General features: G+C 38.6%; 1 protein-coding gene across 6 annotated transcripts; it reads left to right on the top strand.

The window, feature by feature from the left end:
• The first annotated feature begins 595 nt into the window (after positions 1-595).
• LOC135733630 (uncharacterized) lies at positions 596-8921 on the top strand. 6 transcript variants are annotated; one of them, XR_010526989.1, is made up of 3 exons: positions 596-8248; positions 8368-8462; positions 8813-8921. XR_010526989.1 is itself a non-coding variant. In XM_065252406.2 (3 exons), exon 3 carries the CDS (start codon positions 1967-1969, stop codon positions 7856-7858), a length of 5892 nt encoding a protein of 1963 aa, XP_065108478.1. In that variant the 5' UTR covers positions 596-794; positions 914-1008; positions 1359-1966; the 3' UTR covers positions 7859-8915. The 6 variants fall into 6 exon arrangements, 3 of the variants coding, with proteins under 3 accessions (XP_065108478.1, XP_065108477.1, XP_065108476.1); XM_065252406.2 differs by having other exon boundaries at positions 596-794; positions 914-1008; positions 1359-8915; XR_010526987.1 differs by having other exon boundaries at positions 596-8462.
• The last annotated feature ends 9424 nt before the right edge of the window (positions 8922-18345 follow it).

Here is an 18345-nt window from a genome sequence, read left to right as displayed (position 1 = left end):
AGAAAATTCTATTTCTAACATTTTTGCACTTTATTGACTTTTATTAGTACCCTGCAAAGTTTTTGAACAGCACTGTATGCTAGAATTATTAGTGTAGTGCACTAACATCAAACATGTGTCTGTCTGTCTCCCCTGCTGTCCAGTAATGATATGTTGTTTCCTCAAGCATGCACGTAAGCGTGTTGTACTTCAGTGCCGAGTCGACGTAGACGTCGTGTTGAATTTACGAGGTGAGTCGTGTCTCGGCGTGTCCACATGTTGCCTGTGATCTTCTGCGGCATGCACCTTAATGAGCTCTACTATTGCTGAGGTCAAGTCCATTTAACCCACAATATAAGGGCTTCCGTTACCATAGCGATGCAGTATATATGATACTATATGGCAGTGGAATGTTACAAGTGTTTCACACAGGTCCTGCTTCAAACCCTTTAAGTTTCTCCCTCTTTGTAATTTTTTCGATTTAAGGATTTAAAGTTGTAGCCACGCAATATAAACTCACTTCCACATGTTTGATGTCTTTGTTGTTTAATCATCAGTTTGAGTTTAATCATTTCAGTTTGTGTGTCTCCCTGATTCAGATCAATGAACTTGTAAATGTCTGATAAATTGCATTAATATTCTCCTACACAGTGTTACATTTACGTGTTAATAAGACATTGTAGTTCTACAGTGCCACCTTGTGGTCTGTTCTGCTTTGATTTTGAAAGGCGTGTCTTCTTCTTCTAATGTTTTACGGTGCTAAACTTCCTGTTACACGCTTCGCAATGTGGTGCTGATGCATCGTCGGAAGAACGGTAAAAAACTTGTAAACATATTAGGTGTTTATCATGTTCATCCATTTGAATCCTGTAAGGAAAAAGTTTACATTGTGATTTACTTTATTTTTGTATTGTTCGTACCTGTTATTTTTAAGAGCCTTGAACTTTGAGGGTGTGTGTGTGTCGAGCTAGAGAGCATGCTAGCTGATGGCAGAACTCTTTAATTAGTGCCCTTGGAGAGCGGAATGAGGTATGAAACTCAAAAATGTGTATTGTGTATTATTTTCAGAAAAGATTTTGTTTGTGGAAAAAGAGAATGTCATGAAGTTCATTTGTTTATGAGTTCGTCACACGTGTTATCTTGATAAACATATATATATTCTTTCTGTAAACATTTGTAATATATTGTGTTTAATTTAAAGAAGCATGTGATATTTTATTTGTCATATTAGCTTAAAAACATTGTTCATTCTATATTGGCTATTATTTAAAATGATTTACATATGATGTAAACATGATTAATATGTGAACATGATTTATGTGCTAATTATTTGTGAAACTACATAGAAACACTTTGTATTTCTGCTGTTTTTGTTGTAGTTTTCACGGTGTTCATGGTGCTTATGGTGCATGGTGTTCGTTGAGAGGAAATAAACCGACACCAGTTTGAAACTCTCTGCGTCTTTTGATTAATAAATCCAAGGGGCCGCTACAGTGAAAACTCACTGCTGCACCAGACCTGACGCCATCACATTTGAGGTCCAATCTACCAGCCAGTTTACTTCGTTTGCATCCAACTCCTTCACCCAGGCAAGACTTAAAATAGACAGTACGCTAAAGGTACAACTAGAGATGCAAAAAAGACACTGGATGCTAAAGTAGCAAAAGGGACGATTTCTACACACCCAAGCTTACAAAAAGTGACTAAGTAAATGATATGGTATTATAAAGGTCAAAATTAACTTGAAAGCTTATTCTCAACTTTCTCAAAAATGGTGATTATTTCATGTCTTTATGAAAATGTTTAAAGTGTGAATTTGTTGTTACTGTTTTATACAAAAATCCTTTTGGATGTCCATAATCTGTTAATGCTTGACATAAATATTACTCTGTGGTAAGGCATAACTACAGCTTATAAGTGTAAATCAGGCATAGGACAATAAAAGGCTAAATTCGACTTAAAGCAGTAGCACAAACAAACAAACAAAATGTCACATAAAGACACACCATGCAGATCCAGCTCACGTGAGAGAAAGTTTACAGAGAAAGGCCAAGAGATGCATGACCAAGACACCAAAAAACGTGAGAGAGCATTTAACAAAACCTATGACTCTTGGAAGCTGGTAGCAAGGAAGACTAGGACAAAATTAAAAACCCTCTGTTCATCAGAAGAACTTAATGAATTACAACAAGACATTCAAGCAAAGCATGATGACGTTAGCCAGCAGTATGAACCTATCTTACGGAACAGTAACACCACACCAGAGATTGTAAAGAAAATGGATGCCTGTGGTACGCTAACAAAAGACATTTGTGACCTCATAAGTAACCGTCTAGAGACTATTAATCAAGATTATAATGATCAACTTGAGAAGGAAAGGGTAAGAGAAACATTAAACAAAGATGAATATGGGTCTGTCTTTGGCCACACAAAAACTGAAACGTTAATCTCAGAGTCACCGGAGAGATTGAGCAACCACTCCAGCTCAACCAGTACTCACAGCAGCAGAGTAGATGCACAAGCAGAGCTTGCGGCTAAGCTGGAACAATCAAAAGCCATGAAAGAAATCCAAGCACAGCAAGCACATCTTCGCAAGTTAGAAGGTGAATGGAAACTTAAAGAGGCAAAAATGGTGTCAGAAATGAAACAAAAAGAGGTGGAAATGCAGCAACAGTTGGAACAAGAAAGAGCAAAATTGCAGCAGTTACAAGCAGCAAAAGACGTTGCTATAGCAGCAGCTCGTGTGAGAGCATATGACGGTTTTGAAGGTTTTGAGGACCATGATGAGGAGTTTAATGACAAAACTAACTCTGCTTGCTACAGAATGGAAACCAAACCTCGATTAAATCCTGATGCAGTATCATTCCAACCTCACCAAGTTGCTCCTGAAGTGATAATGACTCAGGAGTCTGCCAGTCTTGCCCAAGCAATCGCCAGCTCATTAAGCATGAACCGCTTGCCGATCCCTGAACCAACCACGTTCAGTGGTGACCCTTTACAGTTTACCGATTGGAAAATGTCATTCATAGCTCTTATTGACAGAAAACCTCTCCCACCAAGTGAAAAGATGTTTTATCTCAAAAATTATCTTGCGGGAGAGGCGCGCAAAGCTGTAGAAGGTTTCTTTTATCGAGATTCAGAGAGCGCATACAATGGAGCATGGAAAGTCTTACAAGACCGATATGGGGATCCGTTCATCATACAAAAGGCTTTCCGAGATAAGCTCACAAGATGGCCAAGGATCAACACAAACGACCCACTTGCACTACAAGAGTTCGCTGACTTCCTCCAAGGCTGCACGGAGGCGATTCCATATGTCAAAGGACTAGCTATCCTTAATGATTGCGAGGAAAACCACAAGTTACTCAAAAAGCTACCAGAATGGATTGTGCGCAAGTGGAGTCGAATTATTGTAGAGGAACTTGACACGTCTGGAAGCTATCCAGATCTTGCATGCTTCACAAGGTTCCTGAGCAAAGAGGCACGGATAGCTTGCAACCCTATTGCTTCTCCATTGTTGATAAATTTCAAGGCCAAAGATGACAAATCACCAAAGAGAGCCAAAGCTTTCAACACAAATACACAAACAAAGAGTTTCGCTCCGGAGAAACAAGAAACAAACGGCAGTAAACCAAAACCACCTTGCTCCGTCTGTAAAAGTGAAGCTCATTACATCACCCAGTGTCCTGCCTTTGCAGCGAAGAGTAGTGAAGACAAAAAGGTATTCATCCATGAAAATCGGCTCTGCTTTGGGTGCCTGAGGAAGGGTCACATGACCAAGGATTGTAAGAAGCGACACACATGCAATATATGCAGCCGTCGTCACCCAACCTGCTTGCACGAAGACAGGAAACAAAGACCTGTGGAAGCAACAACGAATAGCTCCACTTCCGTAGAAAACCATGCAAGCTTGGAAACGCACAAGGTCATATCCCATTCATCAACACAACACGCTTCTGCTACCTCAAGTATCGTCCCAGTCTTTGTGTCTTCAATACAAGAGCCACACAGAGAAGTACTTACATATGCCATACTGGACACACAGAGTGACTCAACGTTTGTCCTAGATGATGTACTTGACAAGCTGAATGTTGATGCTCAACCAGTAAAACTGAAACTGAGTACTATGACTGCTATTGATACAATCATATCTAGCAAGAATGTCCATGGTCTACAAGTTCGAGGACTGCACTCTAAGAACCACATCCCAGTACAGCAGGCCTACAGCCGTGACTTTATCCCGGTGGACAAGTCTTACGTCCCAACGAAGGAAACTGCATTACAGTGGCCTCATCTCAGACATTTGGCAGATAAGCTACCATCCCTTCAAGACTGTGATGTAGGGCTTCTTATTGGATATGACTGTCCATCAGCGCTAGCTCCTCTTGAGGTCATCATTGGTGACAAAAATCAACCGTTTGCACAGAGATCAGAATTAGGATGGAGTATCATAGGCTCATCAAACCCCCACTTAGACAGACAAGGAAGTCAGAGCTTTGTGCATCGGCTCACAGTAAAAGAACTGACAATTCCATCGGCGACAGATGTTCTTAAAGTCCTAGAATCAGACTTCACCGAGAGAACTTATGAAGATAAGTATGTGTCCCAGAATGATGTTCAATTCATACAGTTCCTCAGTGACAACATCACTCAGAAGAAAGACGGACATTATGAGATGCCCCTCCCATTCAAGGGCAACAGTCCACCATACCTACCAAACAACAAGAGGCTAGCCACAGTGCGCCTGCAGTGCCTTAAGAAGAAATTAGAGACCAATGAACAATACTATAATCAATACAAAACATTCATGGAAGAAACAATTAACAAGGGTGAAGCAGAGCCTGCCCCTACAACATCTGAGGGAGAGACGGAGTGGTATCTTCCACATCACGGCATCTATCACCCCAGGAAACCAGGCAAGCTAAGAGTCGTATTCGACTGTTCAGCCAAATTCCATGGTGTTTCTTTAAATGACACTCTACTGACTGGGCCTGACCTTATCAATCCTCTGCTAGGAGTTCTTTGCCGCTTCAGGAAGGAGGCCGTAGCGATCATCTGTGATATTGAAAGAATGTTTTATCAGTTCTCTGTCACTCCAGAATCCCGGAATTATCTGAGATTCCTCTGGTGGAAAGGTGGAGATTTGGAGAAGGAACCACAGGAATACAGGATGACGGTTCATCTCTTCGGAGCCGCCTCGTCGCCAGGATGTGCGAATTTCGGCTTGAAGCATCTGGCGCGGCAACACAAAGCTACCTACCCTCTGGCGTCAACATTTGTAGAGAAAAACTTTTATGTTGATGACGGGCTGGTCAGTGTCCCATCAGTCGAAGAGGCCAAGAAACTGATCACTGAGTCACAGGAGTTGTGCAAAAGAGGAGGCCTGCGCCTTCACAAATTCAATTCAAACGAGGAAGCAGCCCTCACCTGCTTAGATCCCTCAGAAAGAGCAGCAACCATCGAACCTCTAGGACTAGATTCAACCCTATCAGAGCGTGCACTCGGCATTCAATGGTCGATTGAAACCGACACTTTCAGCTTTAACAGCAGCTTGAAAGATCAGCCATCAACCCGGCGTGGTTGCCTTTCTGTCATTGCCTCGCTTTATGACCCACTTGGATTCGTCGCTCCATTCAGCCTAACTGGAAAGCGCATACTTCAAGAGCTGTGTCACAGAGGCATCGGATGGGACGATCCACTACCAGAAGATATGAGGTCAAGGTGGGAGGAGTGGATAAATGGTCTTCACAAGTTGAAAGAGGTTTCAATCCCAAGATGTTACCACCCATATGACTTCCATAACATTGTTAGAGTAGAGCTGCACCATTTTTCAGATGCCAGCTGCGTGGGATATGGTGCATGTTCTTACCTCAGATACCAAAATGACAGGGACCAAGTCCATTGCACTCTCGTGTTGGCGAAAGCAAGGGTTGCACCCTCAAAAGTCACAAGTATCCCGAGATTAGAACTTGCGGCAGCGGTGGTTTCTACAAAAATCAGTGTCATGTTAAAGGGTGAGCTTGACATAAAAATTGATGAAGAGGTTTTCTGGACAGATTCACAAGTCGTGCTTGGGTACATTAACAATGATGCCCGTAGGTTCCACATATTTGTTGCGAACCGTGTTCAACTGATAAGGGATAACAGTGATCCCAGTCAGTGGCACTATGTGGACACTGCAGAAAACCCGGCCGATCATGCTTCCCGAGGTCTTCGTGCTTCAGACATTAATTCAACAAACTGGTTGCGAGGACCGAAGTTTCTCTGGGAGCGTGAATTACATCTAACACCCAGCACTCCATCAGAATTACTCATTGGTGATCCTGAAGTCAAAACAATTCAGGTGCTTGCAACAGAAGCCGAAGACTACAATGACATCCTCAGGCGTTTGAGTAAGTTTTCCTCCTGGACAACAATTCTTAAAGTGGTTTCAAGAATCAAGAGGCTGGGCTCCAAATCGAAACAACACTGTGAGTATGTGACTATTAAGGAGCGTGAGAAGGCTGCAGATGAAGTGATTAAGATCGTACAGCAGCAAGCTTTCCCTAAGGAGATAAAGATGCTTCAGGGTAAAAAGGAACTTCCAAACTCAAGCTCTCTCTTCCGTCTCGACCCCATCTGGTCTGAAGGACTCCTCCGTGTCGGTGGGAGATTGAAACAGTCATCGCTCTGTCACAAAGTGAAGCACCCAGTCATCTTACCAAATAACAGCCACATCACCAAGTTGATTGTGTCCCATTTCCATGCTAAAACATGCCATCAGGGTCGAAGCCAGACTTTAATGGAGCTTCGGGCCAATGGATTCTGGGTAATTGGTGGGAGCAAGTTGGTGGCTAAGCTGATACACACTTGTGTGGTTTGCAGGAAACTGAGACGACCGACAGAGAGACAGCAAATGGCCGAACTTCCCAAAGAACGCGTCGAAGCCTCGGCACCTTTCACATACAGCGGCATGGACTGTTTCGGTCCATTCATTGTAACAAAGGCTCGCAAGCAATACAAAAGATACGGCCTGATTTTCACATGTCTGTACTCTAGAGCAGTTCATATAGAAATGCTTGAGGATTTGTCAACAGACTCATTCATCAACTCCTTGAGATGCTTCATCAGTCTGAGAGGAGCTGTTCAACAACTACACTGTGATCAAGGCTCTAATTTTGTTGGCGCCAGAAACGAGCTCAAAGAAGCACTTAAAAAATGTGACACTAAGCTACTGGAAATCTTCTTGACTGAGAAGCAGTGCGAATTTGTTTTCAATGCTCCCTCTGACAGTCACGCAGGCGGCGTCTGGGAACGTCAGATCAGAACCGTTAGAAATGTGCTGAATGCCACCTTTGCACAGTGCTCAGGTCGACTTGATGACGCCTCCCTCAGAACACTGCTATACGAGGCCATGGCTATTGTTAACAGTCGCCCGTTAACAGTGGATGGAATCAACGATCCGCAGGCACTGGAGCCTATAACACCGAATCACCTCATTATGATGAAATCTAAAGTGGCTCTTCCTCCCCCTGGAGTATTTGTCAAGGAGGACCTGTATGCGACAAAGAGGTGGAGAAGAGTTCAGTATCTTATTGAACAGTTTTGGTGCCGCTGGAAGCGGGAATATCTGTTGAACATATCCTTGAGACAGAAATGGCACTCACCTCAACGCAACCTCAAGGTGAATGATATTGTCATTATAAAAGACGATAACCTCCCAAGAAACCATTGGCAACTTGGACGAGTGATTGAAACTGTTCAAAGTAGTGATGGCTTAGTTCGTCGAGTTAAAGTGCAAGTTGGGGATAGAAAACCTCATAAAAAACAAGATCCTCCTTCCAAGCCCTCAGTTATTGAGAGACCAATCAAAAAATTGGTGCTCCTCCTTGAGAACTGATTACAAGAAAGCAATTGACAACACTACACACACTGCTTTATTATGCATGATATTACACACACACATGTAGTTACACTTCTGATAGCTTAGCTTCAAGCTATTTATTTCTTAGAGTCAAGAAATCCTGTACAATTCATTTACTATTTGTGTATTTGTTCATTCATTGTACTAGGATTTGGTGGGAGTGTAAATGTCTGATAAATTGCATTAATATTCTCCTACACAGTGTTACATTTACGTGTTAATAAGACATTGTAGTTCTACAGTGCCACCTTGTGGTCTGTTCTGCTTTGATTTTGAAAGGCGTGTCTTCTTCTTCTAATGTTTTACGGTGCTAAACTTCCTGTTACACGCTTCGCAATGTGGTGCTGATGCATCGTCGGAAGAACGGTAAAAAACTTGTAAACATATTAGGTGTTTATCATGTTCATCCATTTGAATCCTGTAAGGAAAAAGTTTACATTGTGATTTACTTTATTTTTGTATTGTTCGTACCTGTTATTTTTAAGAGCCTTGAACTTTGAGGGTGTGTGTGTGTCGAGCTAGAGAGCATGCTAGCTGATGGCAGAACTCTTTAATTAGTGCCCTTGGAGAGCGGAATGAGGTATGAAACTCAAAAATGTGTATTGTGTATTATTTTCAGAAAAGATTTTGTTTGTGGAAAAAGAGAATGTCATGAAGTTCATTTGTTTATGAGTTCGTCACACGTGTTATCTTGATAAACATATATATATTCTTTCTGTAAACATTTGTAATATATTGTGTTTAATTTAAAGAAGCATGTGATATTTTATTTGTCATATTAGCTTAAAAACATTGTTCATTCTATATTGGCTATTATTTAAAATGATTTACATATGATGTAAACATGATTAATATGTGAACATGATTTATGTGCTAATTATTTGTGAAACTACATAGAAACACTTTGTATTTCTGCTGTTTTTGTTGTAGTTTTCACGGTGTTCATGGTGCTTATGGTGCATGGTGTTCGTTGAGAGGAAATAAACCGACACCAGTTTGAAACTCTCTGCGTCTTTTGATTAATAAATCCAAGGGGCCGCTACAGAACTGAACTGAATGTTGTGTGCTGTGAGAGCTTTAATGTCTTCTTCATACAACATAAATACAGGTGTATCTCTGAACTATAAAGAGGATATTAATCCTACCACTACAGGTGCTTACACATCGCCTCTGTCAAATCTCTTCTGCACTTTGCGTGTGGTGCTGCTCTCTCTTATTTATAAAACAGAAAGAATTCAGAACGAACTCACATTTGTTTTTTGTTAACGTGTCACTTTTCACAGCGTTCGTTTGCTCTTCTAAGAGATTTCTTTCTGGAAAGTTTGTTTAGGACGACTGATTCGGCCATTAAACCCAACCCTTCTGTCTTTGACGTGAGATTTAGAGCAATGTGAAACCAGTGTTTGTCAAATTAGACATCTTGATAGTTTATGACCGCCATAAACTGCCTAACTTTAGTACCACTGAGTGGTTTGTCTGGAGGTTTCCAGAAGATTTTGACGTTTTGTGCAATTCCACATTCATCCTGAGCCATGCACGTGTGTGTGTGTGTGTGTGTGTGTGTGTGTGTGTGTGTGTGTGTGTGTGTGTGTGTGTGCGTGCGTGCGTGCGTGCGTGCGTGCGTGCGTGCGTGCGTGTGTGTGTGTGTACTAGCAGCTGTATTGACACAGTTTAGGCTATATCTGTACAAAAGGAGAGTGATTGACAGATGAAGACTTGAGATTGTTCAGGAGTCAATACTGAAGTGTTTTTATCATACAGTATTTTATTGTTCTAGTCCTTTACTAATATTTGGTTTAAGAGTGTGTTTGTTGTGTTTCCTGGATAACTGCTGTTTGTGTTATTCTCATTTGGATAAAAGCATCTGTTACAGTAAATAGAAGTGAATGTACTTTGTGTTTTTGTTCCAGTGAATTCAGCCCCTTAAGAAGTTATATAAACATCAAACAAAGTGCTGCTGTTTTGCTTGTGAATGAATCAAACTCAATAGTGAGTTATTAATAGTGTGTATGTGAAGGAATGAGTATGTTGCTTTCTATATCTATTTAAAGTCACACATGTCGGCATGCTTACAAAAGTAAGGATATAACTAATAGATCTGCTTTGTTTGGGTTTGTGTTGTTTAACACTGTACTGTACTTCTGTTCACTTTTTTATTTAGTTTTTGACTGAATCAGTGGAGTGAATGATTTCCTTGATTGATTTGTGAAAGTGAAGATTGCATTCTTTGTAGATGATAAAGCGCAGTAAAAGTCTTCTGACCTCAGTGTTTCACTGCTAATCCTGCAGATGTTTAAGGTTTGTGAAGATCAGGACACAATATATACAATGAGAAAAGTTCTTCTGTTCATCTCTAACCTGTGTGGACATGCTGGAGAGAGACGCTTAAATAATAAATCAATTTAACAAAAACATTTATTGTATCAGAATGTTTCCATGTACACAAGATCAGAGACGGCACATGTGAGGTCACAGCGAATCGCTCACTCACCGGTGAATCAGTGATCTGACTCGTTCAAAATACTAAACTCACTATAATTACTAAACCGATAGAGAGACTTAGGATGTTTCTGTATCTCTCCTTTAAAATAATCGTAGCCTGATGCTTGTAAACAGACCATTAGAATTGTGGAAACAATTTTATAAAGTAAGGTCAATTATTGTCTCTCACACTGGAGTGTCTTTGTAGTTTAGCTCGAGGGTTCGGTCTCACCAAAACACTTTCCTAACAAACCGATCGTATATGCATACAGTATGTACTGTAGGATTCACTTTAAACACAGTGTTTGTTTCATAGCTCCTGAACAATCAAACCTTTATACTTTTATAATATCAAGTTTATTGTGTAATGTATGCATTTCCCATAAGATGATAATTGTTTTGCATGACAGTCAGTGTGTGTAGTTTTGAAGTGGTTGTAGTGATAAGACAGTCAAGAACTCCAAGCATATTTTCATCATCTTTATTTTGGGTTTGTACAGTATGTAGTTGTTGTTAACAAAGGCTTCTCTGAAATGTATAGTTTTATAAAACCGTACACATAAACATTAACTCAAACCACTGTGAGAATCAGCAGGGACACATTTCTGATTGTTTTTCAGGTTCTGGTTGTGTAGTATTAGTGGTTCTTGTGTGATGAATATATTCACAGATCAGACATTGTCTCATTGTGATGTGATGCTGAACCCACCCAGAGACCTGAGCTCACAGCAGATGTGATTTTGGTTTTGGTTCTCAGACTGTGATGTGTGGATTGACTGAAGGTCAAAGGTGTTCGGACCTTCACGGTGTCCTACAGAGTTTAATCAAACCCATGTGATCGAAACTCTACAGGACAGTCATCCACCACCAGAAGATCTGGACACCCCTGACCTACACTGTAAGCAATTGCCGTAAATTTACAGCCAATTTTCAACACTAAAATACTGTTTTCATGTTAAACAGTTTAGTACTGTAATTAGCAATGCATTGTGGGCTGCTTAAATTGGAGCAACAAGACAGAGGCCCTCAACAGTAAGTTGATGTTTTAAATTACAGGACAATACAGTATTTTCTCGAAAATGCATGTTGACTGGGGAATTTGGAGCACGGTCAGAAGCAATATTAGTTTTATAAATTGAGGCTAGCCTTTTGCTTTTGGTCAATTTTCTTTTAAAAAATACAGAAGTAATTTGTCAGTAACCCCTGGATGGAATTTCGGGAACCATTATTTGGATTGGAGATTTTCCAGAAGAGGACGTACAATTTAGATGACGTGCTGCACATTCTCAAGTGTTCTTCATCAAATTCATCGGGTCTTGCATCTACAAATGAAACGGTAATTCAAATCTTATTCATATTGCCAAAAATGCTTGATATCAACTGATAGAAGCTTCTCTTGCTAGGGATTTAAACATGTCATTGAACAGTGAGGCTTAGATTTGAATAGCCAAAACAATATTACTTTTGAGTGGTATTTTGTTTAATTTTGGTAAAGTTAGCCGTAGGCTACTTCTGAATTTGAGAAACAACACTTATTAAAAAATTGACTTTAACCAAACCATAGGATTATTTGAACATCGACTATCCAAGATGGTTTTGGTGAGTTTTATTTTGTTTGTGTCGACTTTTAATGAAAAGTGTTTTACAAACAGTTAACAAGAAAATAAAGCTAATTGTAGTTTGGTTAAAGTTGAAAAGTCAAGGCTTTGCATTTTTCTTTTTAAACGCCAAATTGGTGTGAAAATATTGTCCTTCTGGACTCTTTGTGAATGCAATGTGTGTACTAGTTTGTGGGAGTACTACTACATATGTAAAAAGAGAGGTGTAAATATTTTTTTGGCTCAAAGGAAGCTGCATGTAAGCTACGTGTGACAACATGGAGTTAAAAAGATAAATTGTTACCCTTAAAATTTTGAATGTTAAATCTATTTAGAAGTTTGATTGTAGGTACCTCGTTCACGTCTTGGTTACATTCCACCTAGTGTTTACTAATTATTGTCCTTTTTATAAATTTTCTTCTTAAAAATCTTATTATGGTAAGGATAATGTATTTGTTCCCTTCAGGTATCTGCCACTGCAGCTGACGTTGAGACAACTCTCAGTCTTCCTGCAAGTCCTCGCCTGATACCTGGTAATATACATTTAATTTAGAATCATTGATAGACACATTGTATATTTTATCCATTCATCTTGAGTTTACAAATGTTTACACAAGGTAACAAGTATTTCCATGTTGTTAAGTTTCAAGTGCAACAAGGCAAGTCACAATTAAGGGTTGGATGATCACCTTTAAGGGCTCTGAGGGCATCACACCAACATTTGCAATTGGACTTGCTGCTATGTTTGCAACCTACTACATTTTCAGCCTTCAGTATCAAGATGAGACAGCCTGCCCTCTGGAATTCATTCAGAGGTAAACCCCTTCAATCCCTGCCATCATTATATAGATATATACAATTAAATTAATGTGTTTGTATTTTATGCATAAAATGGAATTAGTACTGTACATTTCAAGCCTCAACACACACACACACACACACACACACACACAAACACACACACACACACACACACACACACACACACACACACACACACACACACACACACACACACACACACACACACACACACACATTCTGGTTTCCATGTTTTGTGGGGACATTCCATAGACGTAATGTATTTTATACCACACAAACTGTATATTCTATTCCCCTTACAGTACCTACCCCAATCCCTAACCCCAACCATCACACAAAACTTTCTGATACTTCACACTCTCAATAAACATCATTCTGTTTGATTTATAAGCATGTTTCCTCATGGGGACATCAAAATGTCCCCACAAGGTCACAAAAACACTGGTATTCCTATCTTTATGGGGACAATTGGTCCCCACAACGTGATAATTACCAGGTACACACACACACACACACACACACACACACACACACAGGGTATAGACTTTATTATAATTCCATTTGATGTCATTAAAGGAATAGTCTACCCTTTTGCCATATTAAACTATGTTATTACCTCAACCTAGACGAATTAATACATACCTATTTTTTTTTTTAATGCGTGCACTGTACAGCACGTTATGAATGTGTTAGCATTTAGCCTAGCCCCATTCATTCCTATGGTACCAAAAAAAAGTTTTATTTTGTGGCACCATACTTACTGGTATAACTCCTCATGTAACAGTCTTTAAATAAGGAAAACACGGAAGTGTTTGGTGGCTTCCCTGTTTGGTACCATAGGAATGAATGGGGCTAGGCTAAATGCTAACACATTCACAACATGTTGTACAGTGCACGCATTGAAAAAAGATAGGTATGTATTAATTTGTCTAGGTTGAGGTAATAACATAATTTAATATGGCAAAAGGGTAGACTATTCCTTTAAATCCACTCAATTTGTGCAATGACGAAAGACAAAAAAACAATGAATTGCTTTTGATTTAGGCACTTCATTGATATAAATCAAGAGAGAGGAACAAATGCCAAAATCATCAGACAAGATTGTCTCTAAGAAGAAAGGTGTGATCGTCCAGAAGTCGTCTTCTGCAGTTAAATACACACGTGGCCATGCTACTGAAGAATCTCCTTGACTTTTTATTGGAACTTCATATAGATCGGTGAGTATATAATCTTTCTCTCATTTTTTGACAGTCTGGCATTGCCACAATTATACTGGTATTTTTAACTTTATAAGCATTAGCTTGGAGTTTATACTTTACATCCGTGATTGTTTAGTTTATTTATGAGTATGGTTGTTTTTTGTTCTTTGACAGTGGCAGCACTGGAATAATGCTGCAGAGAGGAACAGCGGCTACTAAAGTGATGATCGTCTCTTCTGGATCCACAAGAACTAAGATGTAAAAACACAAACCTACCTCACAGGACAATTTTAAGAGGTAACCTGCAAGTCTAGCTTGCAGTGGCACATGTGCCTATACGGTTTCATCCTAAATGTTTTTTATGCTTATTATTGATACATCCTGACAAAATGTTCTACTGTACTATAATAGTTTCAAAATGGCCTTAGGTATGTTTTCAAAAAGTAAACTATAGGTTATGCCCTTCACATAGGGGCAGTCTCTGACGAGCAATTTAAGAACGTACGTTTATTGCCATAGTCTAAAGCAAGAAACTACTGTTTCTGTTTACTACTAGAAAGCTTTTTCAACATTGTCCAACAGGATTTATTTTCTTTCCTTTTTTGTATTCATGTTGACATTGACATTTCTCTTTGAAATAAAGGTGTTTGATTTGAAAGTTTTTGTTGCTTATTTTGCATAATATTCACAATAATGCATATCTTAAGCAGTTGTCTTTAGCCCTGGGAATTCATTGGGCAAGTTCATGGGAGACTGATATTTTAAATATCAATGAAGAATTTTTAGAGACTAAATTTATGTTATTTCAAAAATGCTGCATATTTCTGTGATTATTTGGAAATTACAATAATATTGTTTAGGTTGTTACTTTAAACCTAAACAATATTATTTTAGTTTCTAAATAAATCACAGAAAAATGCATTTATTTTTTACTGTATTAGACTGTGAAATTATTTAACAGTGTGACTACAGAAGTATTCTGTATTTCTGGTTTACAGACTACTACCGTAAATTAATTTTACATATGAATACTGTAAAAATAACGGTATACTGCTGGCGTCTCTGCTGCCAGCTCTTTACTGTTAATTATATAAATACAGAACAATACAGTTTTTATGGTTTACAGACTACTACCGTAAAGTCATTTTACGTATAAATACCGTAAAAATAACAGTATACTGCTGGCGTCTCTGCTGCCAGCTCTTTACTGTTATTTTACAGGGAAATTTTTTACAGTGTAAGTGTGATATATGACACGATTCATGTATCAATAGAAACAAAACGTTTGATTTGAATGAATATATTGTTTGTTTATTGGTATTTATATTATTATATCTATTATATTATTAGACCATTTTATTCTGTGATTCAAGCAGAGAGAAGCAAAACTAAAAGTGAGAAGACTGACACAAGGTGAGGAAAATCAGTCTGTATTTGTCATCTATAGACTTCATGTAGACCAGTTTAAAAGTAGATTCAGCACACAGTGTTTAGCATAATTTCAAAATCTCATAATCTCTTTAACAGAGAAATATTGTTTATGTCTGTTTACATAGATGCTGAAGTGTTCAATGTAGACGCATTATTAAGTTTTTACAGCTACAAAACTTAAAAAATTTACAAATGTTTCATACCTTAAAGATTGCTGTAGAATTTCCCTTTTACCATTTTAACAATAATGTTACCACCCTAACCCTACCCCAAACCCTTTAAATACAAAAAATACAATGTATTCTTTTTATATTATGCAACGTAACAGACAGAAATATGTAGGAAAATGTTAGTTACAATATAGTTACATACATACATACACACTTACCTAAAGCATTATTAAGAACACCACACTAATACTGTGTTAGACCCCTTTTTGCTTCAGAACTGCCTTAATTCTATGTTGCATTTATTCAGTGTTGGCCCATATTGATAGGATAGCATCTTGCTGTTGATGGAGATTTGTGGGATGCACATCCAGGGCACGAAGCTTTCGTTCCACCACATTCCAAAGATGCTCTATTGGGTTGAGATCTGGTGACTGTGGGGGCCATTTTAGTACAGTGAACTCATTGTCATGTTCAAGATACCCATTTAAAATGATTTGAGCTTTGTGACATGGTGCATTTTCCTTCTGGAAGTAGCCATCAGATGATGGGTACATGGTGGTCATAAAAGGATGGACATGGTCAGAAACAATGCTCAGGTAGGCTGTGGCATTTAAACGATGCCCAGTTGGCACTAAGGGGCCTAAAGTGTGCCAAGAAAAATATCCCCTGTTTATGCCAAATTCTGACTCTACCATCTGAATGTCTCAACAGAAATCGAGACTTATCAGACCAGGCAACATTTTTTCAGTCTTCAACTGTCCAATTTTGGTGTAGCCTCTTTTTCCTATTTGTAGTGAAGATGTTTGGTACTCTGTGGGGTCTTCTGCTGTTGTAGCCCATCCACCTCAAGGTTGTGCGTGTTGTGGCTTCACAAATGCTTTGCTGCATACCTCGATTGTAACGAGTGGTTATTTCAGTCAAAGTTGCTCTTCTAACAGCTTGAATCAGTTGGCCCATTCTCCTCTGACCTCTAGCATCAACAAGGCATTTTCACCCACAGGACTGCAGCATACTGGATGTTTTTTTCCTTTTTACACCATTCATTGTAAAAATCCCAGGAACTGAGCAGATTGTGAAATACTCAGACCGGCCCGTCTGGCACCAACAATCATGTCACACTCAAAATTGCTTAAATCACCTTTCTTTCCCATTCTGACATTCAGTTTGGAGTTCAGGAGATTGTCTTGACCAGGACCACACCCCTAAATGCAATGTCACAAATCTGTGATGTAGCCCACAAGAGCCAATGAGTGTTTGATATCACTGCCATAAAGCTTCTTGATGCGCAATATTTGAATTAAAAGTCATGACGAATGCGATATTTGCCGTTTATGGTCGCTGATGAGAACTGGGATCAAGATCTGGATAAAGGGCTGAAATTACAAAATGATTAAATGATTACAGAAATGTTTTTCAGTTTAAGGTTTTAAAGTCTAGTAGTCTTGTTTAATATTGTGTCATGAACATTTCATTAGGTTATTGAGGAAACTGTCCTAAATAAATAATTCAACTGAAAACATGTCATTAATATAAGTAAGAAATGCCAATGCCTGTGATTTTAATATTAATGAATAGGTATATGGACAAATCTGTAAAGCTGTTAATACATAAATAATTAATGTATTAGTCCTGTCAACATGTCACTCCAGTCTATAAGACAATGTAAGTAAATGTAGGTGTGGTCCAATCACACTTTAGGTAAAACACACGTGTATTCTCCTGAGATTATGTTGTCATAACAGTTGAAGTTTATCATCAGTCAGGTGTAGGTGTTTATGACTTCAGCTCTGTCTGGTTTTCCTCGTGTACAGTAAGGAAACGCTGCTGTCTGATTCTTGTGCCAGACGAACTCGAGAAGTTTCATGAGAAGTTCAGCAGGTTAAAATCCGGCTCTAAATCCACAACAGAAGATCTGATTTCATTCTTAAAGGGACAGTTCACCCGGGCCAGAAATGAAAATACTCTCATCATTTATTCACTCTCATGTTGCTACAAACCTGTATACATGTCTTTGATTTAATTAACAAAACAAAAAATATTTTGATGAATGTTTGTATAAACCAAACAAATCAGAGGCCCCATTTAGTTTTTTCCTTCTATGGAAGTTAATGGAGCCTCTGATCGGTTTGGTTACAAACATTCATCAAAATATCTTCCTTCATATTCATCAGAACAAAGACATTGAATCAAACTTATCAATTCTTTCGATATTTGACTTACTAAAGAAATACACAATATAAAAAAGGTTAATGTTAGATCTTATTGTATGTTTTTGCTAAAGCAAGCATGACTAATATAACTATAACTATAACTAACATACACAGTAATACAGTAATTGCAATAAAAATCCATCTTTGGATTTTGGAGTTTGGATCAACATGAAGGAGTGTAAATGTTGTCTGTTTGTAAGTATTATAGCAGATTGAGTTTTGGCTTCATGTTTCTGTCTGTAAATGTCATCCTGACATCATAAAAAATGTTTTCATTCTACATCAAGTAATACAACAGAAACATACGTTGCTAGTGTTAATATGTCATAAATACTTTAATCCATTGACATTTATTCAGTTTTAATTAAATAGTTAATTAAGATTGTTTAAGAGCAGATCATTACTGAGAATATTCTCTCTATAATCTCTTCATATAAAGACTCGGCTGGTTTGTTTTTTAATTGACAGTTTTAATTCATTCAGTTCCTCACATGAATGAATAATAATCTGCTTTAAGTTTTCAGCTCTGGAGTCTCTGGAGATTTCAGCTTC

The sequence above is a fragment of the Paramisgurnus dabryanus genome, chromosome 15, assembly GCF_030506205.2.
Source record: "Paramisgurnus dabryanus chromosome 15, PD_genome_1.1, whole genome shotgun sequence".
Classification (NCBI taxonomy): domain Eukaryota; kingdom Metazoa; phylum Chordata; class Actinopteri; order Cypriniformes; family Cobitidae; genus Paramisgurnus; species Paramisgurnus dabryanus.
The sequence above is the reverse complement of the archived record's forward strand: the minus strand, read 5'-3'. Positions and strand labels throughout refer to the sequence as shown.

Coding starts and splice junctions, on each gene's coding strand:
- LOC135733630 (XM_065252406.2), top strand. CDS start 1,967: ATGTCACATAAAGACACACCATGCAGATCCAGCTCACGTGAGAGAAAG.